This window comes from Nyctibius grandis, chromosome 3 (genome assembly GCF_013368605.1).
Source record: "Nyctibius grandis isolate bNycGra1 chromosome 3, bNycGra1.pri, whole genome shotgun sequence".
Classification (NCBI taxonomy): Eukaryota; Metazoa; Chordata; class Aves; order Nyctibiiformes; family Nyctibiidae; genus Nyctibius; species Nyctibius grandis.
The window spans coordinates 106,482,025-106,507,100 of NC_090660.1; the positions used below are offsets into that span (position 1 = coordinate 106,482,025).

The following is a 25,076-nucleotide window of genomic DNA, read 5'->3' on the forward strand; positions in this document are numbered from 1 at the left end:
AGATTAAATAAGTCAAACATCTGTGCGTACTCGGATACATGTCAGGTCATTACTCATAATCAGTGCAGCCAGATCAAACATTTCTTGCCATACTAGCTAAGTTGTGAGAGTCTGAGTACCATGAGCAACTTGAGGGGTAAGCTCTGAGCACTTCGGTGCGGTGCTAAAATCGCAGCACGATGGACCACGGCTCTGCAGCTTTCCCTTTAAGAGCCCTTTGGCTAACGGCGATACACTGAAATGCAGGAGGTGGGACAACACCACGCACAAAAATGAAGAAGTGAAGGCAGGAAAAGTTTCTCCAGAGGGAAAAATGCAGGGCTTGTCCTTCACCCTGACGTCAGATCTGTCTTTAATAAAATCCCCAAAGAGCCAAGAGAAAAAGGCAGAGTGCCTAGGCGAGGTTGCCAGTTCAGGATTGCTCTGCATTCCCCAAAGTGGTGTTTTTGTTCAAAACGGCTCTAAATCTGGGTTCAATCAATGTATTTAATCCCGGCTTCCAGGGATGAGGTGGCTTTTGCCCTGGATTCTAGCAACAAGCAGCATTTTGCAGGTGAGTTTGGAAACTGCAGGAGAGACTAGTCTTCTGCAAACACACTTGGGTTTAATGCCCGGTGGTCTGGGAGAGCATGTGGGAGCACCGGTGAGCTCTGGGGAGGTGGGAGATGTGAGAGTGAGGAGGGAAAGGTGAGGTGTGGGGGAAAAGGAAGGGAAGGGAAGGAGAAAGGAAGGGAAAGAAGGAAAGGAAAAAGGGAAGGGTGCAGAAGTGTCTCTGAGTTAAGTCCATCTCTGCTCAGAATCCACGTGTATCTGCACAGAAAACTGTAGTGTAATTTGTGGGTTTTTTATTTTTATTTTTATTTTTATTTTTATTTTTATTTTTATTACTACCATTTGTATTGTGGAGTAAAAGAGGGAGGAAAAGCCCACCCATTCCTGCCCGAAGCAGCCCGGGTGAGGCTGTTAGGGGAGCGGGTTGGAGGGGAAAGGGCAGGTCCCCGACGGGCGGCGGTGCCCGAAGCGGGCCGGGACCGAAGCGGTCCCTGGGCCGGTACCGGGGCGGGGCCAGGGCCGGGGCCGTGCGGTAGCGGGGCCGGGGGCCGGATCCGGGCGCCGCGGCCGCCCCCCAGGTGTGCCGGTGCCGGCGCTGCCCCGGGGCCGGCAGAGGAGGAGGGTTTTGTTTCCCCCTCTCCCCATCTCTGCAGCTGCCCGGTCCCACGCGGGCGGTAGCTGCTTTCCTTCCCCCTCCTCCCCTTTGGAAAAACCTGTGTGGGAAAGTCGCTCATTTCAGGAGGTGTTTGTGTTCTGCTTTGCTTTCCCGGGTGCAAAATCCCCGGGAGACAGTGGGTTGTTGAGAGCTGCTGTGGGAAGGGGAGCGTTCCGGGAGGGGTGCCTGTCCACAGCGGGAGAGCGACTGGGCGCCCGCCTCAGGACCTGCGATGTGCCTCATCCCCATCCCCAGAGCCAACGCTGGACTCAGGGCTCAGGGAGCCCCGGGGACCCCAAAAGAGAGGTGCAAAGAGTGGATCCCAGGGACCCGCTTGGGCTGCCCGGCTTGAGGCTGGGGCATTCCCTGAGCCAGACACGTATGAAGCTGTGTCTGAGCATCCCTTCTGCTCAGAGAACGGTAACATCAACTGCTTTGCTCAGGGGGAGTTCTGCTTTGTAGGGCTGCTGGCATCAGGGGTTGGCTTATGTGTAGCGAGATAAAGCGGGGCTTTAAAGCAAGAAAGTAGCACGCGTGGTGTGGGACACCAAACGCACCTGTGCGAGAGCAGATGGCAAAGCGATAAGTCCTGTGTGAACGTGGAGATGGGCTGATAATGGTGCCTCTTCTAGAAAAAAAATACAACACAAACCAGAACACAAAACTAACAACAAACAAACAAAATACACATCTTGGGCTCTCTGGGGTAAGTTGGTTCTTACCTCAGTTGATTTTTGTTGAGCAAGTAAAAAGTCATGGAGAGGGAGGGGGCCCCCCAAACAGTGTTACTAGAGGAGATCTGTGTGAGCCTGGTACTTTTTACAGTGGTTGTCCTGGGTTCCCTTGATACCAAAGCTGTCTGCAAAAAAAGCTGCTGTAGCTTGAAAGTATGTGCGAGTGCATGCAGACACACGCGCCTGCTGTGGAGGTAAGTGAGTGAAATCCAAATATTGCTGGCAGCATGTTTGGTCTAAAGAGTATCTAAAAAAGTCTTCAAAAGAGTATCAAAAATAGCCTGAAAAGAATCCTGGGTCCTGACTCTTTCAGTTCAAGCTCCCCATGGAACGGAGCAGGCAAACCTGTGTCTCTCTGGAGCATCTCAGGGGCACTGTCACCTCCTGAACACACCTGTGGAGTTGGACCTTAGAAGGTTGTGCTTAGAAACCATTGAACAGGGACGATTTCTCTCCAGTAATGAATTAGCTTTCTGTGGGTCTTCTCCACACCTGAACTAGGGTGGGATAGGGGGTTGCTAGGCTCATGAAGGGCAGATTTCTCTCTGGCATACGTAAGGAAGCGAGGGAACGGGGGTGATAGAGTGTATAGCAAGAAGGGATGAGAGGGGCTGGGGAGAGCAACCAGGAGGTAGTATAATCTATGTAATACTTAAAGGACTTTTGGAGAAGAGCAGGCTTAGTTTGGTCTGCTTAAGGGGAGGATGTCTGAAGGAACCAGGGACATTGGAGCTGGTGTGGGATACTGTGAATATTTAGCTGGCACGGCCACGCTTATCATGAGAGAGATCTCAGCAAAGTCACAGGGTCTCATTTATATATCATTATATATCATTATATATATATATCATTATTTATAATTTATAACAGATAAATGCTGATAAAGGTCTGACACCGCCCCACCTCATTGTCTATTGTGTTGCATCTCTGATGGCATCATCACAGCAGTAATAAAGATCTTCCTAGCACTGCAGAGGCATCCATGGAGTGGTAGCATCAGGCGGGTCACTGTGCACAGGCAAAGCCCTGTGGTCTCCCTGAAGACTTGTCATTCTTCACATATATGAAGAAATATGGACAGAAAAAATTGCTCCACTGGTAAAGAGGAGGGTTGACTATCTGGAATATAACTGGAATATAAATGCTTGTTCTGGGTAGAAAGGCAGAGGAGTTAATACAGGAAAGTCAGGCAGGTCTCAAAGGGCATTTCAGAAGGCAGCTATGAGGTTCTGTGGGAGCATCCGCCATCCCCCAGTACTATATTAAGCTACAGGCGGTTATTGAGCTCTTAAACAGTTTTATCGATGAAGTTTTTTTATTAGGGCATAACTGCACAGGCGGTGAGCTTGGGAAGAGAAAAATAGCTGAGCATAGTTGGAATTTCAGGCATAAGTTTTCAAACATTTCTTAAATATTTTTTTTCAAAGATATAAGGGCAGAGACCATGGGAGCCCAAGTCCATCAACTAGGCTGAGATTCCTCAGTGCCTGAGTCATTTTTGCAACAAGGACTTTAAGGCTGGAGGCATCGGCCCCTTTCAGTGCTGTGCATTGAGGAATCAGAGTCAGGATCTTCAGCCTCTAGTCCTGATGACTCAGCAGACACGAGACCCCTCGTTCAAATGGGACAAAATGTCCCAAACCAGGGTGATGATTAGAAAAGCAATTCTGCACTTTGTAGACAATAGTAAAGGAGATTGGATAGGAAGAAGAACGGCATTGGGAGTTTCTAAAAACATTTGAAGTGGAGGAATGGGTGGTGTGTGGATAAGAGGTGAATGCATACCTGCAGGCTTTTCCTTTAACGGTGCTGGTAAGCAACAGGTCAAAGAGCAAATAGCATCAACTTGTAGGTAGGTATTGACACTTATTTTATGTGATGGCAGTCACAGCACACAAACGCCAGGCTTTTGGCTTTATTGGGAGGGAGGAAGGAGAGAGATGTTTGAAGACAGTTTTATATAGGCACCATCTCCTTTATGAGCATTGATTTCACTAGTCACTGATAATGACCCAAGTTCAGGGTTGCCTCAGGCTGTGTGGAAAGTGGTTTGAGAACTGTAACGTGCAGTTTTTCTTTCTGCTTTTTATTGATTTATTGGCACAGATGTGAGGCCAAGAATTTAATTTGTAAAATGTTTGGATTTGGTGGCAGGAAAAGATGATTACATTTCTTTGGGCTTTTCCAGGCAAAACCACGTTCTGACCAAACTTGAACCGGAAAAAAAAAAAGGCTCAATTTACTCATTTATCTGTTTGCTTTGCTAGTAGTTCATATATTGTCTAATGCTAAAGGTTCCAGACACCTTTATTCTTGCCTGCAAAAATCCCGTGGCTCTCCAGGGGCGATGAGCTGAGGTTTGTTTATTGAGTGCTTCATAATGGAAGGCTACAGGCTTGCAACATGGATGACGAAGCATGGATAACCTTAGGCAGTGTAGGTTCAGAGTTGATGTGTCTTGTCCCTCTAACTTTCCCACCTTTCCCTGTTGCTTCACACCATCTGGTTACCAGAGACAGGGTCGATACACTTCTCTTCAGAGGGGCTCCTACACTTCCATGAAATGTAGATGTCAATTAAAATTTCTCTGGTTATAGCAGCTGAACATTCAGCTATGCAAATGAGTATTTTGTGGCTCAAAGCTGGTAGACATAATCCCCATGGGTATGGCTGCATCATACCTGGGGCTTTCCCAAAGCTGGTGTTTTATTTGGCAGTGCCCCCTCACAAATCCACTTGCAGAATGAAATCATTGCCAAGGCCACGTCCTGAAGGTAGCACTGAATGTGCTTCAGGTGGATCAGAGGTTCAGACCCAAGTCTGCTTCTGATGAAGTGAAGATGCCTCCTAAATACACAAACACACACACACAGAATTTTTGCTGAGAGCAGCAGGCTTTTATGCATTTTCTTTATAACTTCTCCTTTTGGTGTCTGAGTTTGCTTTGATAGCCATCAGCTGCCCCTGTGCAACAGTCTCTTTGCCAGCATTAACCAAGGCAGAGCTGGGGACAGGAACTGGCTTCCTCACCCCCCTCGTAGTTGTGCCACTGCCTGTTTGTGTCCCCTCGGGCAGATCCCGTCCCCATTTCACACTGCAGCAGTCCTGCCTGCAGGGCGAGTGCTCTGCTAGCGGGGCTTCTCCAGGGAAAGGCCTTAGTTAAAAGTGATAGCTGTGAGTTTTAGCAAAAGCATAAGATTTACATGATTATGATGGGTGTTTGTCCTTTGAAAGAGTTCTCCTGCCTTTCCCAGGTGCTAGGAAAAAGCAGTGGTCAAAAATTTCAGAAGTCCTCGACACCCATATGAGACATTTAACTCATTTCTTCAGAAGCTCTGGGCTGCCGTGTTGGGATGTTAAGAGTTGCTTTAGCATCTTGTCATTGCTCAGCTTACTGAGAACTGTTCTTTTTGGATGGCCTCAGTGTCCCAAAGGGGACTTGAGCATTCTTGACTGGATAGCCCTGGCTCTTATGCATAAGTGGAAATGAAGCTGTTTTTTTTTTTAAAAAAAAGAAACAGTATCATGTATGTGAACATTGGCAGCTGTGGCCTGGCAAAAGCTGAACAGCCACAGCTTTGACAGAAGATACATTTGTGTATCAAGTGTCTCATGTTGTGGACCAGAAAGCAGAGTAAGGTTTCCTCACTCTCTCAGATTTAAGTTTCTCTCCAGGAGGTGCAGGTAGGCACCCTGGATTAAGATATTCCCCATGATTCCCCCTTTGCTTTCTTGTAATGTAGTTCAACCATCCTCATTCTTAGGGTGCTTAAGTTAAAAGTAGAATTTTCTGTTTCTATTAAATAGAAACTTTGACTGACAGCTGTCAGCTTGGCAGTAATGGGCCCAAACAAAGTCTACCCATTTGTTTTCTTTCTGTGTTGTGATGTCCACCAAGAATTCAGACCCAGTTTCTTGGACTGGGCTTACAGCACCCTATTTCCCCATTGCTCCCTCTTCCACGTTTTGTCCCACCCAGGGTTTGTGGTGTCCTGAGATGAGTTACCTTCAGCCCCCCATTGCTGCAGGCTGTCAGGGAGATCACAGGGCTTTATTTTTACAGATGTGTTCTTGGGTCAAGGGACTTCAGAAGCTCTGTGCAGATGTTCTCCAGTGCTGCTCTGGGTTTCCTAGCTGTGGGTGAGGATCACTGGTTCTCCTGCACCCTGGTGGTCTCCCACCTCTGGGAGGTACCTCCACCGATGCCTCTGTTTTTTATTGCATCCATACTGAAACCTTATGTGTTTCCCTCTTGGCTGCTGCTTATTCTGGCATCCTGGGTGAAGCTTCTGGAGCCCTCTTAATCCCTTGTGCCTTCTAATAGACCATTGCTGGGCTTTGACTTGTAATCCTTGCATCTGGGCTAGGTGTGTGAAAGTAGAAGGGAGAAAAGGCATTTTTACCTCTGTGGGTGCCAGCAGCTGGCTCTACAAGTAATTCTTCTTGTGGATGGGGAAGATAAGGAGAGCCTTTAGGCTGAAACAGCTGTGGAAGAAGATAACACTTAAGCTAAGCTTTGCAGCACAACTTAAATAATGAATTTCTAATACTTAGGTTGGTAATGCATTCCAGGACTGTGTGGTCATCTCTGTGCTCCTTTTCTCCTTCTCAATAGCTCCCACATTGTTCTTCTGTTTTATTAGTCTGTGTCTGTCATTCTACTTAACCTATAAAGCAAATGAGAGATGAGCAAGTTGGAAGGCCAAGTTTCATGAACTCCAGGTTGGCGTGCAACGAGCCCAAAGGGAAACCTGAGAGGTATTTGCAGAAATAATTATGGGCTCATGCATCATCCATAGAGGGTTGTGAGTCACCTGGATCCTGGTTTTGCTGGACATGTGTGTGGTTAGGTCTTTACTGTCACAGAGCAATTCCAGTCCTGGTAATGGACCTTATCCTAAGAGCTTGCCTTGCAGATTCAGAAGGAGGTATAAGAAAAATTGTCTCATGCTTGATGATGTGCAGCATAGCAAGGTCACTTGGTCCAGCATTTCATTGACACTCAGATGAACAGAACTCACAATACCTGTAATGCTTTGGCTGCTTTTAGAGCTTTTTCTTAGAGCTGAAACAATCTCCTTCAACTCAGCTTAAGGTGAAACAGTCCTTTTCTGGATGCACCTGATGACCAAGCAGGCTATAGCTCATATTTATGATCACCAGCTTATATCTGCTGTGACAAAGGGAACCTTCTGTATCTGAGCTGATAAGAAGGCAGAGACATTGAAATCCATATGGGGGAAATTAAGTGCTCCTCCGAACGGCTGGCACATGTACTTGGCTGCCCACAGGCTACTAATTCCCTGGTTTTAGAGTAACAGCTGGGTCATTTTAGCTGTTTAGCAAGGAAAGACCAAACCACAAAAACTGCAGCCAGTGCTGAGAATCTGCAAGTGGAATACACTATAAAACTCTTCGCTTACATTTTTATGAGGAAATAAGAGTGGAAAATTAATTAGCAGAATATCCAGGTTCCATTAACTAGTTTGGCCATTCAGCAGGTGATTTATTTATAAGCACTGCTGGCGATATTTCCTGCTGGATCTTGGTCTTGGAGGACTAGATCATACCCACAGCATCTGTGTGTGGACTGATGTACATTGATTTAAGAGAATGAGGGCAAATTCAGTTGGCTTCTTTCTGTGAGTTTTTCTTCTACATTTGACCCTAGGTATTGCAATTACTGTAGTTAAATATATAATGACATTCCTGCTATTTAACACTGCAGTTCATTTATGGAGATAATTCATTATTAATTTCCATTGTTTTATTAGAGTGCAAAGCGTACATTTTTAAAATTACATTTAAAGAATACATATGGGTCAGAGAAGCTGCAAGCTGATGTCTATGAGGTTGTGGGTTTCTGGGAGTCACTTGACTTATTTTTCCATATCTTACATCAAAACCTGTACTTAGCTTCCTCAGTGCACTGGGCTTCCCCAAAGAGGTGGTGTGACTGTGCTCGTGCAGGCTAGTGAATTCCTCACCCGTCAAAGCTGCCCGGGTGTGGGTGAGATCCTGAGTTTGCAGTGGAACAATGCATTACGTACATGGTTTCAGGCTCTGATAAGATGCTTCTGCTTCTTTTCGATGATATGCTTAATTCTGTGTGATTTACATGCACATCTATATAATACACACATGCATATACCCACATCCCCTCTGTATTTTTATGTTTTGCGTCAGTTATTCCATACATGTCATATAGGCAGTCCGTTTGCACTCGAGGAGATGTTTGTGCCATATTTTTTACTATTTCCCCCTCCTTCCAGCAATATTATAGCGGTTTCCAGAGTATCATCGGCAGGCTGGAGTATTTGATTAGAGGAATAGATGGATATTACAGCAGGACAGTTGAGAACCCTTTAAAACCTCTGCATCCTCAATGATTGTACCATTTTATAGAGGAATAATTAAAGAACTGCATTTGTCTCGTTCCCATGTGACTATATGACCATAAAGGTGTTGATCCTGGTTTTATTGTTCACCCTGTAAAACGCAGAGGAAGCTTTCTTAGAAAAACTGCGTCTAGAGCGGGAGCTGTGCGGGTATAAATATTTTGGCTTAACACCTCCCTCCCCTACGCTTCCCAAATGTGGTTTTCGTGGCACCAATCGTCTCTGTGGAGCAGCCTGGGCCCAGGGGGATGCTCGGAGGAAGCAGGGCTGCTGGGGAGCACCACAGCCTTGTCATTCGTGCACCAACACTGCCCTCGCGTGTCAGGGATTTCCAAATCCGAACCAAACCTGTGCCTGTGCGTAGGCTCTGTGCACAGCTCCTGCTCCTGCTCCTGCTTGGCTTGCTGAGGGCTACAGGCAGCCAACACCTGCTGTATTCAGAGACAAGCAAAAATGTCAGTACCTGTATAATGAGAAATTCATCTTTATCCTCCTGGAGACAAAACACATAGCGGATGTCCTCCTCTGTGTATGGGTCTGTTTAGCCTGGAGAAGAGAAGACTGAGGGGGGATCTTAACAATGCTTACAAATATCTGAGGGGTGGGTGTCAAGAGGATGGGGCCAGACTCTTCTCAGTGGTGCCCAGTGACAGGACAAGGGGCAATGGGCACGAACTGAAACATGGGAAGTTCCACCTCAATATGAAGAGGAATTTCTTTACTTTGAGGGTGACAGAGCATGGGAACAGGCTGCCCAGGGAGGCTGTGGAGTCTCCTTCTCTGGAGATATTCAAAACCCACCTGGATGCGACCCTGTGCAACATGCTGTAGGTGAACCTGCTTTGCCAGGGGGTTGGGCTAGATGATCTCCAGAGGTCCCTTCTAACACTAACCATTCTGTGGTTCTGTGAAAACAGCAGTGTTAACTGTTTAAGGGCTAAGATGTTGCCACTTTCCAGTTTGGGGTTGTTTAGGATGGGAAGTGGCAGTATATGCATGGTGTGTTTTTCGGGAGGCATGTGGGTGCTGACAGGTATGAAGTCTAAACATCTTTCTTCTTGTAACCTGCCAAAGTGCTTCAGTGCTAGAGTGCAGGACTCCCTGTGTCAGTTGGTTGTGGTGGAGCTGCAGCAATACCCTGGCCTGAGCAAGGGATTTTGTTTGTTTTTTTGTTTGTTTGGTGGGGTTTTTTTGTGTGTTTTTTTTTTTTTTTTTATATTTTATGCCATTCACAGTGTCAGCAGGTGTCTGGATCAGAATTTTTTCACCTGGTTGATTTCGACCTGAGCCCCACCAGGTATCACAGCTGCAAGCAAGCAAGAATGAATCATGTGTGAAGGACCCATTTCATCACTTTGCACAGACACATCAAGTTATAAACTGCTGATCACCACTGATTTGTTGGATTTGAAGGTGTTGGAGAGGTGAAAGAATCTTGGCCTTTTGCAGGCATCAGGTGCATGTGATGACTGAAAGTTAAAACACTAAGCAACTGACTTTGCTGAACCGACAGCTTCTGAGAGTCAGCTCAGTGGAACGATTTCTTTTTTGCATCCAGTAAGAACTAAACAACTTAGTTTATTAGCTGTGTGTAGGAGGAGGGATCATGGAACGTTTACAGTGTAGGAACAAGAGATCTGCTATTTTTGGCTCTGCCACAGACATCCTGTCTGCCTTTGGGACAGTCACTTCATCTCCTGGGCCCCAGATTAAAACAGGGTTATTCAATAATTTAAAACTTGTGAAAGGTGCTGCTTTCCACCATGAGCAATCTCTCCTAGAAGCAGAAGGTGACATGCTCTGCTTGCTCGTGCGAGTGCCATGTGTGCATTCCCATCTGGAGCGCTGATACCTCTGAGTATATCAGCCTTCACGTTTACTGCTTGCACCAGCTATTTTAGGTTCATTCTCTAGCATCTTTTTTACCAAAGCCCTGAATTTCAGCTGTTTCCACTGACTTCAGGGGCAGAAGGATTCATTCTCCAGCACAATACACAATTTTCCTACACTAATAACTTCACTCCTTTTCTTTTTTTTCTTTATGAATTTGTGCCAGAAGGTGTTCTCATTTCCTTGCTTGTATTTTCCACTGTATTTAATTCGAAAGCAATAGTTTTATCCCCAAAGTCTTGTGAAAGCCAAGGGCAAATCTACTGGCCTCTGCCTTTTTTCTTCCTTCCCCATTTCAATGTGTCAGCTTTTGTTTGGGGTGGGAGGGAAGGTACAGATGCTTTTGGGGGCTTTCTGTTGCATATTAAAACAGGATCTGAGCTTCAAGCGTGTCTGGAATAAAGTTTGTAGTGCATAGCCCAGGCTGGCTTGAGAGCTGGCTCTGGCCTCTTCTGAGCCTCCTCCTTCCCATCGCCTGAGTTTGCTCTTTTTGCCGTTTTTGGGCCAGCTCTTCAGGAACAGCCTGTTCCCCCTTTTCAGGGACTCATCACCACCCCCTCCTTCTTTTTCATAGCACATGGGACAAGATGTGGTCTCTAGCCATCACTCTGCTGACTGCTGCCCTGTAGCAGTTCTTGCTAAAAAAAGCAAATGCCCCTTAGAAAAGTTGTTTGGATCAGCCCATCTCTCAAGCTTCGCATGGGAGACTTACATGGGTGGTCTTTTCTCCAAGCTCCCCTTGGCTGTCTCTCCCTGCAATCCTGCTGGTTCCTCATCCTTGATGCTCTGCTCAGCTACTGCTATGGGCAGCCAAAATGTGGGTGAGAGAGCCCCATGTTGTTATCCTGTCAGCATTGAGGACAAACTGCTTCCTGAGGCTACAGCGTGGGGCTGGCCAAGGCAGTTAAACCTGGACTAATGACCTAGGTGTCCCAGCACCCACAGCTTTAGGTGGCCTCCTCTTGATATGGGTCTCTAGAGCAGGAGATGGATAAACGCCTGCTGCAAAACTGTGTTGCAATGCAATAGCCATGTGAACTTACATGAGGGCTTAACCAACTTTATCCAAGTCTTCCAAGCCAAATATTCTGGGCCAAGCCCTGCTGATTTTCAGAAAGGGAAATATTTATGTTCCTAGCCATGAGCTAGCAGCCAAAAGAAGGATCCTTCCCGTGCCAGGTCCATGGCATTTTAAATGTGGTGCTCCATGGAAATCCAGACCAACGCAAACAAGATGCAGAGAAGTTGTCTATGATAAGGTAAGGAAACTTGATGACTGTGAGACAACATTAAGGTGAACGTTTTGAATCTGAATTCAAGGTTTTCTTTAAAGAATGCTATCAAGTAGCCAAACTATTAAAAAGAAACTTCTCCTAAATTTGGAGCTGTAGAGAAGATCTCAGAGCATCTGTGGATGGGAACTTCCTCATGAACCCCAGTTCAGTGCTGAAGAAGCATTGTTTTAGAACAAAACCATTCTTTTATTCCCTTCTCACTGATTTTGAATAAATCCATACAAGGTATTTGAGTAGTAGTCATTCCGAATGATCTTAATGTTACAAATGTACCTGCTGCCTCCTAGCAGTTGCCCTGGCTTTTCAGCCTCTGCCTGTGGAAAGCCCCAGTGCTTTTTTGTATCTTTTAATCTCATAATACTTTGTGGTCATCTTATTTCCTTTTAATGCCTTAAAGTTTAAGTGATGTACACTCCCTTCTGTTTTCACTCATTTTTTGCCAAACTGCTACCTGTATGGATTGTCTGATGCTATTAAGTTCTACTACATGAAAAGATAGATCAACATTTACCCTGCCTTGGGTAATCACCCAAAAAAACCCCAGGCTATGGATCTAAATCACTCTTAAAGATGAAAAATAAGACAAAAACATAGCAGAGTGTATGTAAAACCCAGGCATCCTCTTCCGAAAAGCCACTAAAAAAGCAGGTAGTATCTGTTCCCTTCTGGTTTGGGGAGTTAATCTTTGTGGGCTCCATGAATATGGGGTGTGAGTCCCTGGTCCCCAAGGGTCAGCCCTAAAGTCCCCTTAACCACAGTGCAGTTTGCACAGGCTTGAAATTATTAGTTGTTGGCTTACAAAATTAGTGTATTTGGAAAAGAAATGTTGTTCCTTCTCATTTTGCATCAGTTTCTTTGTAAAAGGTTTGCCTGCTCATGTTTTTGTGTTTTGTTTTTCCCAATAAAAGATCTGAGTAGGAAGGATACCCCAAGTGCCATGTAAGTAACAAAACTCACATTTTTTTGCTCACCTTCTGATAAAGCCAAATGCATTTTCTGCCTTTTTCTACTATTTTGATGAGCTAGAGGGGTTTCAGACAATGAACATTTCCCCAGGCTTACACAGCACATTAACAGATAGTTTCTGTAATAGCAACAGAGGGGGGGAAAAAAGAAAAGCCCTTGTGTGTTACAATTAAAATGCTGAATTCAATTATTTTCTTGGAAAGCTAATAGGAGCTCTGTGTAGGGTCAGGAACCTGAGATCAGTTCCATACCAGTGTTCTAATCTCTGCTTATTTTTCTCTACTTTCTATCTGAATCCAAATTTGAATCAATGAGACTTGGACACTCCTCTGAGGCTGTGAGCTTGACTGAAGAAATAGAGAAACAGGAAATCGAAATTATAACTTCATAGGGTTGTTTTAGCCAAGGAGAGCAGGGAAGAGAGGAGAAAAGTGGCCTGGAGACCAGGCAAAATGTGGGGGTGTATGTTGAGAGATGGGACAGTCATGGGAGGTCTGGTCCACAGCAATCTGGCTGCTTCTGGCTCAGCTCGACCTTAGGACCTGGCAATCATCTTCAAGCCAGCAAATTCCCATCATGTGAGATTTCCTTGAACTTTGAATAGGCTTTATTTCTTCGTGGTGGCCTGGAAAGTGAATGCTATCGCTGATAAGTGCTGTCCAGCTGCCAGCACACTGGAGCCTACTCTCTCCCCTCTCTGTACTTTGCTGCTGCAGAACTCGCACAGTCGAAGTCTTTCTTTTTTGTATTAAATCTCAACTGTTAATCTCCTTGATAGATTTGAGGAAGAAAAGGACAAGTTAAAAATGCACTTCTGACTCCAGATTCCACTTTCTTGTTGATACAGCTGTGCGTTTCCTACTTGATGGCTCAGTAAACAGACAGTGTAACCCTTCAAATCTTGCAGTTGTGTTGCTTCAACATCACCGGTTTCTCTCCCTAAAGTAAATTTCCCCTCTTGTCTCTGTCCAGAGCAGCCTTTATTTTTTCTCCTTTTTTTTTTTTTTTTTTTTTTTTCACATCCCCACACATTTCACATCCTGTTGTGGTTTAACACTTTATTAAAAAAGAACAGGATTTCCTCTTGCTTTTTGTGAAAACACTTCTCTCCTTTGCAACCCCCACTTTCTGGTGTTATGTTCATGGAGGAGAAGGTAATTACACCTTCTAAGTTCAATTCACAGTAATTAAAATTCAATCAATAAATTCCCTTTCAAGGGCATCAGCAGAAGACTGATGTACCAAAATTCTGTAAACAGAATTTTTATTGCCTGAGATGAGAAAGTGTCTATTGGACTTCAGCTTGGGATAAATAGCACGCCAAGGCTGTTTCAGTCCTTCGTACCAGAACAAAATCTTCATCACATCTATGCCTGTTTTCATTCTGGTGTTGTATGGCTATTTAATTGATGGCATTGGTGATATCACACCCATTAGTGGGGACCTGGCTGCATCTGTCTGTGGCATCCTGAGTGAAACCTCTCTGCTACTGGTGTGGAGCTACAAGTATATCCAGGCTGAGGAGTATCACAGAATCACAGAATGTTAGGGATTGGAAGGGACCTCGAAAGATCATCTAGTCCAATCCCCCTGCCGGAGCAGGATTACCTAGACCATATCACACAGGAACGTGTCCAGGCGGGTTTTGAATGTCTCCAGAGAAGGAGACTCCACAACCTCTCTGGGCAGCCAGTTCCAGTGTTCGGTCACCCTCACTGTAAAGAAGTTTTTCCTCATATTTAAGTGGAACCTCCTGTGTTCCAGCTTGCACCCATTGCCCCTTGTCCTGTCAAGGGATGTCACTGAGAAGAGCCTGGCTCCATCCTCATGACACTTGCCCTTTACATATTTGTAAACATTAATGAGGTCACCCCTCAGTCTCCTCTTCTCTAAGCTAAAGAGACCCAGCTCCCTCAGCCTCTCCTCATAAGGGAGATGTTCCACTCCCTTAATCATCTTCGTGGCTCTGCGCTGGACTCTCTCTAGCAGTTCCCTGTCCTTCTTGAACTGAGGGGCCCAGAACTGGACACAATATTCCAGATGCATATACAGACGAGTACGCTGGCTGTCAGATTATCATTCCTCTTATGTGAACAAAATGGAGAAACCTTGACTTTTTGCTAAAGTAGATGGGTTGAACGTGCTCAGCTGTGGTGGCCCCCTGCATTTGAAGTCCTCCAGACACCTCCGAAAATCATATTCAGCAAAATTCATATGCTACAAGCTGAATACTGATTTTTCTATGAGTGAGTGGATAGAAATTTGTTCTTCCCGGACACATCACCAACATAGCCATGGGCCTGTAGCCCTTTTAGCAGCTCTGGCTTTCCTACCTCTCCCTATCCATACTGATATCCTCATAGAGGAATCCTCTTGGGATCTTACTTGCCCTTATTCTCTGGCTGCCATCTCTCTTAATGGCAGCTGCATGTTCCTCCATGGTCTAGGCAGCTCACAATCTTCGGGGTTTGTTTCTTGTAGCAAAAGAAGTGTCACCACCCCTGCAGATACAGAGAGGCTAAAAAGCTGAGTTCAAATAGCAGTCATGCCCTAGACCTTCAATCTAGAGTTTATCTATCTTCTCTACCTTTAGCAGCCCTAAAGTTAGGCGTTTTATCTAGAGTAGTTATCCAGTCTCTTGTGTAGTCAGTGCAACGATCTCCTCTGCTGTCAGCACAGAGACACCCAGGGTTTGCATCCAGGAGCTGTGAGCACAGCTAGCTGCATGGAGAAGCTGAGGAGAGCGGGGCCTTTTACACATAATCTCACCAATGCAAAAGATCCCACTGATCTACCAAGTGTTTTGCAAATGTGGCAGCTGCTATAACTAAATCTGCAATCTTTTACAACACTGGACAGTGAGCTGGTGATTTGCTCAGGGACATTTTTGGAGCCCTGCATACACATCTCATTGCCAGTGGTTTTTATTTGTTGACTAGCTCTGAATTAATTTGACTTGCAAATCATCTGACTTTCATTAGCATCAATATTCTTCTAAGGCATTCATATTTTAGTCACACTGTTCTGGCTGCCATTTATCCTTTGCATTTATCCTTTGCAGTGACTACGAGAAGTGAACAAGATGCCTCCATGTGCAATAACCGTGTGGCTATGTGGTCTACATTAGAAGGGAACTTCTCTTCTCTTAAGCAACTGCAGTTAAAAGCAAGCTGCTTACATTGGCTCCTTTTAGTAGTCTTCTTTGTAACTATGTCTTACTGCATTGGCATCTCTGGGTCCCAATCAAAACTGATTTCCTCCCACTCTCCTCCTCTCTCCAGCTATATTCCTAGATAAACCAAAGTGACTATGTCTTGTGAGAGGGATTTTTTCTTTCTTGCCTTTTCTGGGGGAAAGCTGATCAAATATACTCTTGGTTGTGTAAGAACTGAGTAGCTTCTACATTCACTGAGAAGAAAAAAGGCTTTTTTCTGTCTTTAATGGAATGAATTGACCCTCAAATGGCTGTGTATTCCAAAACTTTGCCCTCCTGATAGACTTGTCTTGAAAGCAGTAATTCTTCTCCTTTCTTAAGATAGAAGTGGAGTTGGTTTGTTTGTTGGTTGATTGGGCCTGTAGCTCAGGTGAAGTTAATGACAGTGTTCAGAAAATTAATAAGAATGTAAAAACACTTAATGGTTTTCCATGTCTTATTAAATGCCCTCTTTGGAATTGCTTTATTATTTTTTCCTTTGGCTGAAAGCAGTGAAGGTGGTGATTTCTAATGTGATCCTCAGATAGGTTAGAGTCTCTTACGAAGAACTCATTTATCTCAGATTGGTGCCAGCTTTAAGGGATTAGTTTCATACTAGGTGGCATTCAGTTTGTGGACTTCTGATGTCCTTTTGGACATCCCTTGGGCTCAGGTACTGTACAGCATTGCACGCCTGACTACCACTGAGACTGAGCTGAGGAGCTGGGTAAGAATATCACTAGATCTCAAACTACTTATCTCTTTTAACAGATGACAAAGAACTCAGCACAGGAGTGTCCTGGATCTGGTACATCTGATGATGAGCGCATTGAGTGTACTCAATGTACAGCCTCCTCCTTTCTGCTTACAAAATCTGTACTCCAATCTCCTTCAGGGTCTTGACTATCATCTAGAAAAGTTAAAAAATTCCAGGTTTTTTTACTGGTTTCTTCCATCCTCATAGTTTTAGCCCTCACAATCTCCAATATCATCTGTGAGAAGGGTCTTTGTATACATGTTTTGGCAAGTAATGTCTCTGCTCCACATGTTGAGCTAGTAAATTCTCTCAGTTAGGCTGGGCTTGTTCCAGGGATTTGGGGCAGATAAGCTCAGCAAACCTTGGGAAAACGAGGCCTCTAGCTAATCACCACACTCCTGCTAAATGATCTCACCATAAGTTTGGCAAGGTCATTTGTGCTGATCTTGCTTTTACTTCTAATATGAGCTTACAGCAATTCATCATTTCTCTAGTTTATGGATCAGCAGGTTTCTGGCTTGCTGTCCACCTGATGTACATGGGTGCAGACTCCCTTCCACCCATGTTCTGTACAACTGAACTCATCCAGAGCCTGCAGCTACATTTCTATTGAATTTACTGGTTTTATTTAAAAGTCTTTAGTCTTTTTGTGTGTGTGTTCTTGTTCTTTGGATTTTTGCTTCTTGAGTCAGAAGAAAAAATGCTCAGAACTGTGTGCTTAGCATTCTGCTGCTTGTTTCTCTTTTTAGACATCAGATATCACTGTTGCAAAGGACTTCAGATTTCCTTTTTGAGATCCTCTTCACACATTCTAAAACACAGTGACAAAACGTCTGATTAAATCTGTTGGGGGGATTTTAAGAGGCAGTTGTTTTTAAGAGGCAGTTGTTTGACATTGATACTCTGTGATATGGCTAAAAGCTTGATATCAGCTTTAGGAAGAAGACAGATTAGGAAGACGATGTGTCCCCAGGGAGTTCAACACTTCAATTCCTTGAGGAAGTGATTTAAAGCAGCATCTGCTCTGTGCTGTGTAACATTTTATACTTTCCTTCAGCTCCCTGAACCTGAAGTAGATTATTTGGATACACATCTATTTGTGTGAATCAGTTTATAGCACTCAGAGGAATGTAATGGGAATATTGTCTAGGATTTTGAAAGAGGTGGAAGGGACTTACATAACTGTGAAGACACAAAACTTAACCTTTGAAAGTTAAGTTATGGGCCATGGCGCTGTTTCTGTCCCGCTGCTGATGTGATGAGATGCCCGTAGAGTTTGATGGGCGAGGAGGTAGAAGGTGTTCAGTTCCCTTTTCCTCTTCGTGACAACACAGGCACTCTGGTTGTTTCATGTTTGTGGTTCGCCCCTCGCCCTGCCCTAACCATTTCATATGACTTTAACTTTCAGGGAGGTTTTGTGGTTTGTCTCCTGACTATGTGAGTCTCTCCTGCCTCTGCACCCTCAGCGTGATAACAACACTCATTTGCTTCCCATGTATCTTAGCACCCCTACGGTCCTGTTTTCAGAGATTTCCAGATGCCTGGCGCTTGTTCAGAGCATCAGTCCAACCTCTTGCTGTGTGGATACATCCCGTCGTCTTCAACTCCTGTTTCCCTTCCTTAATTTAAATACTACTGTTCCTAGCTCAATAGGTTTTTAACACCATAAATACTTCCTTTACCTCCTTGGGTTTTCTCCTGTCAGACTTTGCACACTGCACAGTCGCTGATGAGGAGGGTTGCAGCTCTTGCCATCTCTTCAGTCTTCCCTGTATCTGTCCAAATTAGTGTAATCAAACCCACTTACCTAATAATCCCCAGATTTTTTAGAAAACAGTCTGATTTTCATATAGAGAGGATAAGGTTCCTTTACACTGCTGTAGCCTTATAAAAGAAAACTAAACTCTCTGTATTTGCCATAACATTGTCAGTAACTCCATGTCATCTGTACCAATCATGGGAACTTGTTTTCCACTGCCTGGTATGTCATGTACTCCTTTCTACCTGCATGCAGCGAGCACCAATGATTTGGTAGACTCTTGCACAGATGTTTCTGGGTATGGGAAGTTCAGTGCGATAAGCATTGGTGATCTTCGGAATTTAATCTGTCTATTCTCAGGGGATCTCATGGTGGGTGATATCAGCCAAATTTTCCACAAATCAGATGTGAAAGTATCACAAGGACTCCAAATATAGCAATATTATTATACGTGTTGGACAAGGGTCAGTGGGGTTTCTGGAGGCTGCAAGGGAGGTTCTGCATCTCTCATCCTTCACTTAATCTCTTGTTCCCATTCTGTCTGGTTTGAATGGGACTTGATCTTGGTAGAGGGAGATTTTATCTGGTGGTAAATCCTGCACGTTCTTCCTTTTTCTACCTTCCTTATAATACTTTCTCCTCTTTTGGACCAAAAGATCTCCTCTAATGTCCTCTGATCATTTGTGAATTCTATATACTCTGGCTCTGCTTTGGCACTTAGCTGGGAAGAGGAATAAGTTTCACAGTCCAGGAGAAAGAAAGGGGTCACATTTTATTGCTCTACATTCTCACTGCTGAAGCAGAGGAGCTGTCCCCATGCCCTCAGGCTGTCACTGTAGTGGGACACGAAAGAGAAGATGGAGCCAGAAGCACAGCTGGGCCATGCAGAGTGGTGGAGACTAAGGCACAAGACTTGCCCTTGCAAGCACAACACAGCAATCACATGGATGGAGTTTGGCATTGCTGGTACTATGAATTGCAGTATTACCATTATTCTTCTCCACTGCTCAGTGTAAGATCCAACCTGACGATACCCCTCTCCCTGGATTTTGGTGGATTCCTGATTTGGTTTTCTAGAAATAGCCTCAGGCACTAGTCACACTCCAGTTGAACATTTGGATTTCACGATTCTGTTAAAAAAAGCTGCTCTCCTCACAGAAGTATGGCCAGACTATACCCAGATGATCAGGCTGTGGCAGATATTGATGTAAATGCCTTTGCTTCAAACGTGCAAATGCTGCTTTACTGATCTCTCTGCACAAACAGAGCTAACTCACTTCAGATGCTACAAGGGACTTTTGCCATGATTTTGCCTGGCAAAGGGTAAGATAACATATATCATTTCAAGCTGGGTCTTAATGTTCTACAATCAGACTCTGAATTATCTTCAGGTCCTCCTAGAGTGTGCATAAGTCTGGCATCTTTTGTTGACCCTAAGGATGTTGCTGATCTATATGTCTTCCATCTGCATTCTCTAACACATCTCATAAAATACTGTAAGCTACAGTTACCAAAATATGCCGTGCTTGGCACAAAAATATTCTTTCACGATGGGACTCTTTACCTGGAAATGCTGCTGTTTATTCAGAAAAATTGTAGGCTCCATCTGTTTTGTACTTAACCACCGGGATGTAACAATGCAGCCTCACTGCTCATCTTTCATTGAGAGTCTTGAGGTGGCTTTGATATAATGATAAAACACTATATTAAAAGTCAGTTATGTTTTTTTGGATGAAGCCATCTATGCCATGTGTTCCAAAGGGGCCGTTAAAGTACCAGTAGCAGCAGTTTCTCTTTCCTTCTATTATTTTGAAATCTTCCAGCCACAAAACCAGACTTCTGGTAGGTTTCCTGTTATCGGCTAAAATAATAATCAGCTGCCAAATAGCATTATTGGCTGTGCTCATGATATGAGAGGGGATGGACCTGCAAAATAGAATCATCATAGAATCATAGAAACATAGAATTATTTTGTCTGCATTAAATACACCATTCAACAAAAAGATTAGTTTTATTTCTCTGTGTAAGAAACAGCCTTTAGGTGGCACAACACAGGACTGAACTGATGAAGACATCTTGTTGGTCGTTTGGGTTTGTAGGCGTATTCCATGTGTGGTTTTGGCAAGGTATGCATTCACAGGCTGCCAGAAATGCTGGTTGTCAGTGCCCTCTGGAGGTCTTTAACCCAACAGCTGAGGACAGAGAATTCAGAGCCTCCCTGTGTGACCTGTCCCAGTGCTGCACTGCTCTTCTAGTGAAGGAGTTGCCATCCTGGTGTTCAAACTACACCTCCCCAACTACATTTTGTGGCTGCTGCCCATTAGTATACCCTCTGCTACCACTGAGAAGAGTGGACTGATAACTAGATCACCCATTAACCTCTTTGCCAGACTACCCAAGCCCAGTTCCCTCAGCATCTTGTCCTGGGTCATGACCTCTAGGTCTCTGAGCATCTTAGTTGCCATCCTCTGGATTGCCAATTCCCTGAAATCCCATTTAAAGTGAGGGTTCAAAACTGTAGTCCAGGAAGTGAATTAATCTATTGAGATCTCACCAAGACCAGATTATTTTCCATATTCTGTCTAAACAAACCATTAAACACTGGCAAAATGAGAGCAAGTAACTAGCCCTTAGTATGGATTTCAAGCAGGAAGACACTTTGAGAGCTGGAAAATAAAGTGATCTACTCAGAAGGGCAAAGCTAGAGGGAAATAGCAGTGGAAACTTGACATGGGAGGAAAATTGCTATTTAAAGGAAACAGGGATGCATAACTCCATCAGTTCATCAGCAACTCTAGGGAAGTACAGATACGAGGTCAACCAAACTGTTTCAGATTTGAGAATTTAAACAACAATGAAATTTTAAAATGAAACGTTGTTTTAAGTCAAAAGGCTCTGCTTTGGAACAGAAACAGAAAATTGTTGATACTTGAAACTGCAGATTTCTATTTTTATTAGAAAAATCATGAAAACCAAGATGATTTTTAAAAATGCCATGAAATCTCGGCTAGTCTTGCCATGGGGAAAAAAAAACCAAGTAAGCAGAGTTTCTTAATTTTACTTACTTTATTTTTTTACCCAGCTTGAGACAGTGTCCCCAAGGGAGTAAGAGGACAGAAGGCATCTTCCTTTCGATTTCAAGGCCATGACTGAAAAATAGGAGATAAGCAAATGCAGAACATGGCTAATTGCAAAGTAAAATCTCTGCCAAAGCAGTCTGCTCCTGTCTGGGAGCTGGAACTGTGATACTGCTTTTGTTACCCAACTCGTGGCTCATACGTCAACATCTTGTTCTGTACAGTTTTAGGATGGTTTATAACTCTATGCCCTTGGATGGTACAAACACTTTCCTAAAATTGAAGTCTATCTGCTTGTCCCTTCTGGAGACTCTTCTCATTGCTCCTCCAGATGTTCCCTGTTACTTTTCAAACTCTAGTTCAAGATAGTTTCACTGGATGAGTTTATTAGCTCCACAAACCGAACATGTGCAGCGCAAGACGTTAAAATGTTCTCAGAGCACAGAAACTCTGCTGTTTAATATCCCGATTAGTGGAGTCTGTGATGGCAGTGTGAATTTGTTAATGATGTCCAAACATTTTTAGGTTACCGTATTCTAAGCGAGCGCTAGTCTTATTGGACCAACACTTATGAAACATCAAGTTGCTTTCTAAAAGGGAAGTTCTTTCTTTCTGAACACTGTGTGGAAAAATGTGAGGCCACACTGAATTTGTCGGTATAAGCAATATTTTGGCAAAGAGGTGAATGTATGTAATCTTTACTCTGTAATTGTCTAAACTGAGTTAGAAAAGACTATTCCAAACATCTGCCTACATTCTTCCCACAGATACATTTCCTAAAATAGAGTTACGGGAAGTTGATTGTTCATCACTCATAGATCCACAGAAATATTAATAGTTGACTCACTGTGGATATTTTATCTTCTTAGGCTATTGAATGTTATGCTTCATGCAGAACGTTCCTTTCTGCTCAGCCTACAGAGCACAGCAAGAATAAATCCAGCTGGCACTTGATATCTACAAAACTGTGTTGTATTTTCTGGCTTCAGAGTCTCTTATTTTACAATATATTCTGGAGATTTCATGTCTGGGATCAATTTTAATGAGGTATCGAGAAGCTCGTGTGTGCTCTGGGGAAGCTGAGCCCCGAAGAATCATATTTTCCTCTTACCATTACATGTCCTGCAGAATCTGATTTATGTCTGTGTCCTGATGCTACCTCACTTGTCACTAGTATTACCTTGTGATAGTTTATGAGCGTTCACGGGGACTTAGGGGTTTGTAGCAAGGATATAACAGCGAGGAAGTCCTGATGGTACTGTGATTACTGCTGATCTTGCTGTAAGAACTGGCTCTTTGTTGACCCATCTGTTCTGGGTATAATAATAATGCAAATATTCAGCAATATTCAGCTCAGAAGTTCCAACAGAGCAAGATCAAGAAACAAACTTTAACTTGAGGGCCCGGTTTAAGCCCACTGATGTAAGACAGGTCCTGTTTTTCATTTCTAATGTGCCCATCTCTCTGACATGCATTATGAGTTGTTAACCTCTGTCTGTTCTGGGATGAAATTAAGCAATCTCTGTGCTTGCCCAGAGATTCAACTGAGGAATGGAAGGGTATGTGGCTTTATTTAATAGATTATTTATACCTCATTTTGTTTTTTCATTTTTACTTTATTAAGCTCCAGACATTGTGTTCCCCTGGGAACTGTGCTACGTCAGGTTAGTATTAGGATGTTTGCAACTCTGTTGTGGATATAAGTCTCCTGGGGTGCCTTTTAAAATCATTTTGGTTAATGAGAACATTTAGGGCGGTACATCGTGTTAGAATTGGCTCTACAGGTGTTTCTGCTTGTGCTGTCTAAGTAGTTTAGCCAGTAGGTGGAACCAGGAGAAAGCAGATGTGTCCTCTGGCAGAGAGACAGTACAAGTGCACAGCCCTTTCCTGGGAGATGCATCCCTTGGTGTCCGCTTAAAGTTGTGTTTTTAACTTCAGTGTCCCTGCTTAGGACAGCCAAACTGCAAAGTCTGGAGTTATTTCTAAACAGTGACAGGCTGATGCTGTCGGGCCTTGGTGCATGAACTCCCTCCAGTAAGGATGTTTGGGTCAGTCTGCAAATCAGCTGATTTGATCATATAGTAGTAAGGAGGACGTTTTAATAAAGATTTCCTCATTGACCATTTTCTCTTGTGAATGTGTCAGAGATGGAGGACAGGGGATAATCCAGATCACGTCGTATCCCTCCATCAATGACATCGGGGATTTGCTCAGGAAGGCAGTATCAGAAATGTAGGTTAAAAATATTCCTTTAATGTGTTCTACTGTGGGAAATTAAAAGGGGTCCACTCAATGGCATGTGCCCTGCAAAACACAGCTTGAGCAGCTAAAAGTGAGCTCAAAAGTCCTTCTTTTAGAGCAAATTACCACCAAGGAGAAAACAGAAGGATGTGATAAAATACTACGGTTTGAGCAGACCTCTATCTATCTGCCAACTTCTCATAACCATTTCCCCAGCTCTGCCAATAGCCAGATGAATTGAATTTAAAAGTCACCATCCTTTCTCAACTTTTTCCCATCAATAAACTGGAGGGGAAGAACATGGATATCTATAGTTTCTCCCTACCTTCACCCAGCTCATCGTAATGAGAGAAATACTTGAAAGAAAAAGGCTTTGAAAGTAAGATCTTGCAGCAGTGAAACAATGAAATCAATACACATTAATATATTTTTAAACACCCGTAAAAAATGGAAGCAAAGGAATATATTGCAATGCATCTAGGGCTTTGCTGCTTAAAAGCAAAGCTGGAGGTTTCCTCATGCATTATGTAAAAGTGCTGCTATATATCTGGCTGGCTTGCAATTTGGATGGTATACACTAATTTCAACACTGTAGCTTTGTCTTTCCAGTTTTCAAAACTAAAAAACCCTTACAATTACAGTATTTTCCAACAAATTTAAATTATACTTTGCCAGTAGGTAGAACATGCTGCTAAAATGCTGCTATCCATTTTGTATCTTTAAGACTTGGATAGCAAATCTCATGGCTATTAAAAATATTGAGTTTGTGGCCATGGCAGGCAGTGAGTCATTTTTTATTTTCTCCTTCTCTCCTCTTGAATGTGAACATAGAAATTAGCTGGAAATTGTTGCTAGTGAAATACTATTCTCTGCAGATGCAAAAAGAAAGTAATTTTGGAGCTTGCCAAGCATAAGTCAGGAGTGACTTTAATAGAGAGTTATCAGTCATGGCAGGGTGAGAAAGGCTTCATCTTGTTTTAATGAAAATGGGCTTGTACCTCCAAAAGCAGCAAAAGTAGATCTCGTGAATAACTTGCAGTGGAATATTTTCACCTCAGCATCCAAGACAGCGAATCTGCAGACCCTAAGATTGAAGAGCAATTATACAAAACAAGTTAATTACTAGTACCTGGAAAAAATAATTTCCTAGCAGGCACATTCTTTTATCTTTCTGACATTTCAAAATAAACTTGTCAAATGCCCACCACTGTGCTTTTTGGTGTTAAGTTTCTCTTCACTCTCATTTTGGTGCAAAACCATTGTCCTCCTATACATTATATTGACCCTAAAGACATGATTCCTAAAACCTTAACTTACATGAGAGTGTTTGTTTGTTTTTTTCTAGTTAAGGTTGGCCATTGATGAAGGCTATAACAGTGTGATTTCCAGTTGATAGAACCTGTGGAAAGATTTGGTTTTATTGTGGTATTTACAAGGCATTATTCATATCTTAAAGATCATACCTATTAATAAGAAATTTTGTCTATATCCAAAAATGTTCAGGGACATTGAAGTAGGAGGGCTGAATGACTTTTCCAAAGGGATTTAGATATTTCAGT

General features: G+C 43.5%; 1 protein-coding gene across 1 annotated transcript in view; it reads left to right on the plus strand.

Moving 5' to 3' along the window:
* The first annotated feature begins 445 nt into the window (after nucleotides 1-445).
* The window catches only part of CCN4 (cellular communication network factor 4), a 37,919-nt gene continuing 13,288 nt past the window's right edge, over nucleotides 446-25,076 (plus strand). The window contains exon 1 of the mRNA XM_068396837.1: nucleotides 446-553. Within this exon, the coding sequence (XP_068252938.1) occupies nucleotides 506-553 (48 nt within the window). The 5' untranslated portion in view covers nucleotides 446-505. The remainder of the gene's footprint in view (nucleotides 554-25,076) is intronic.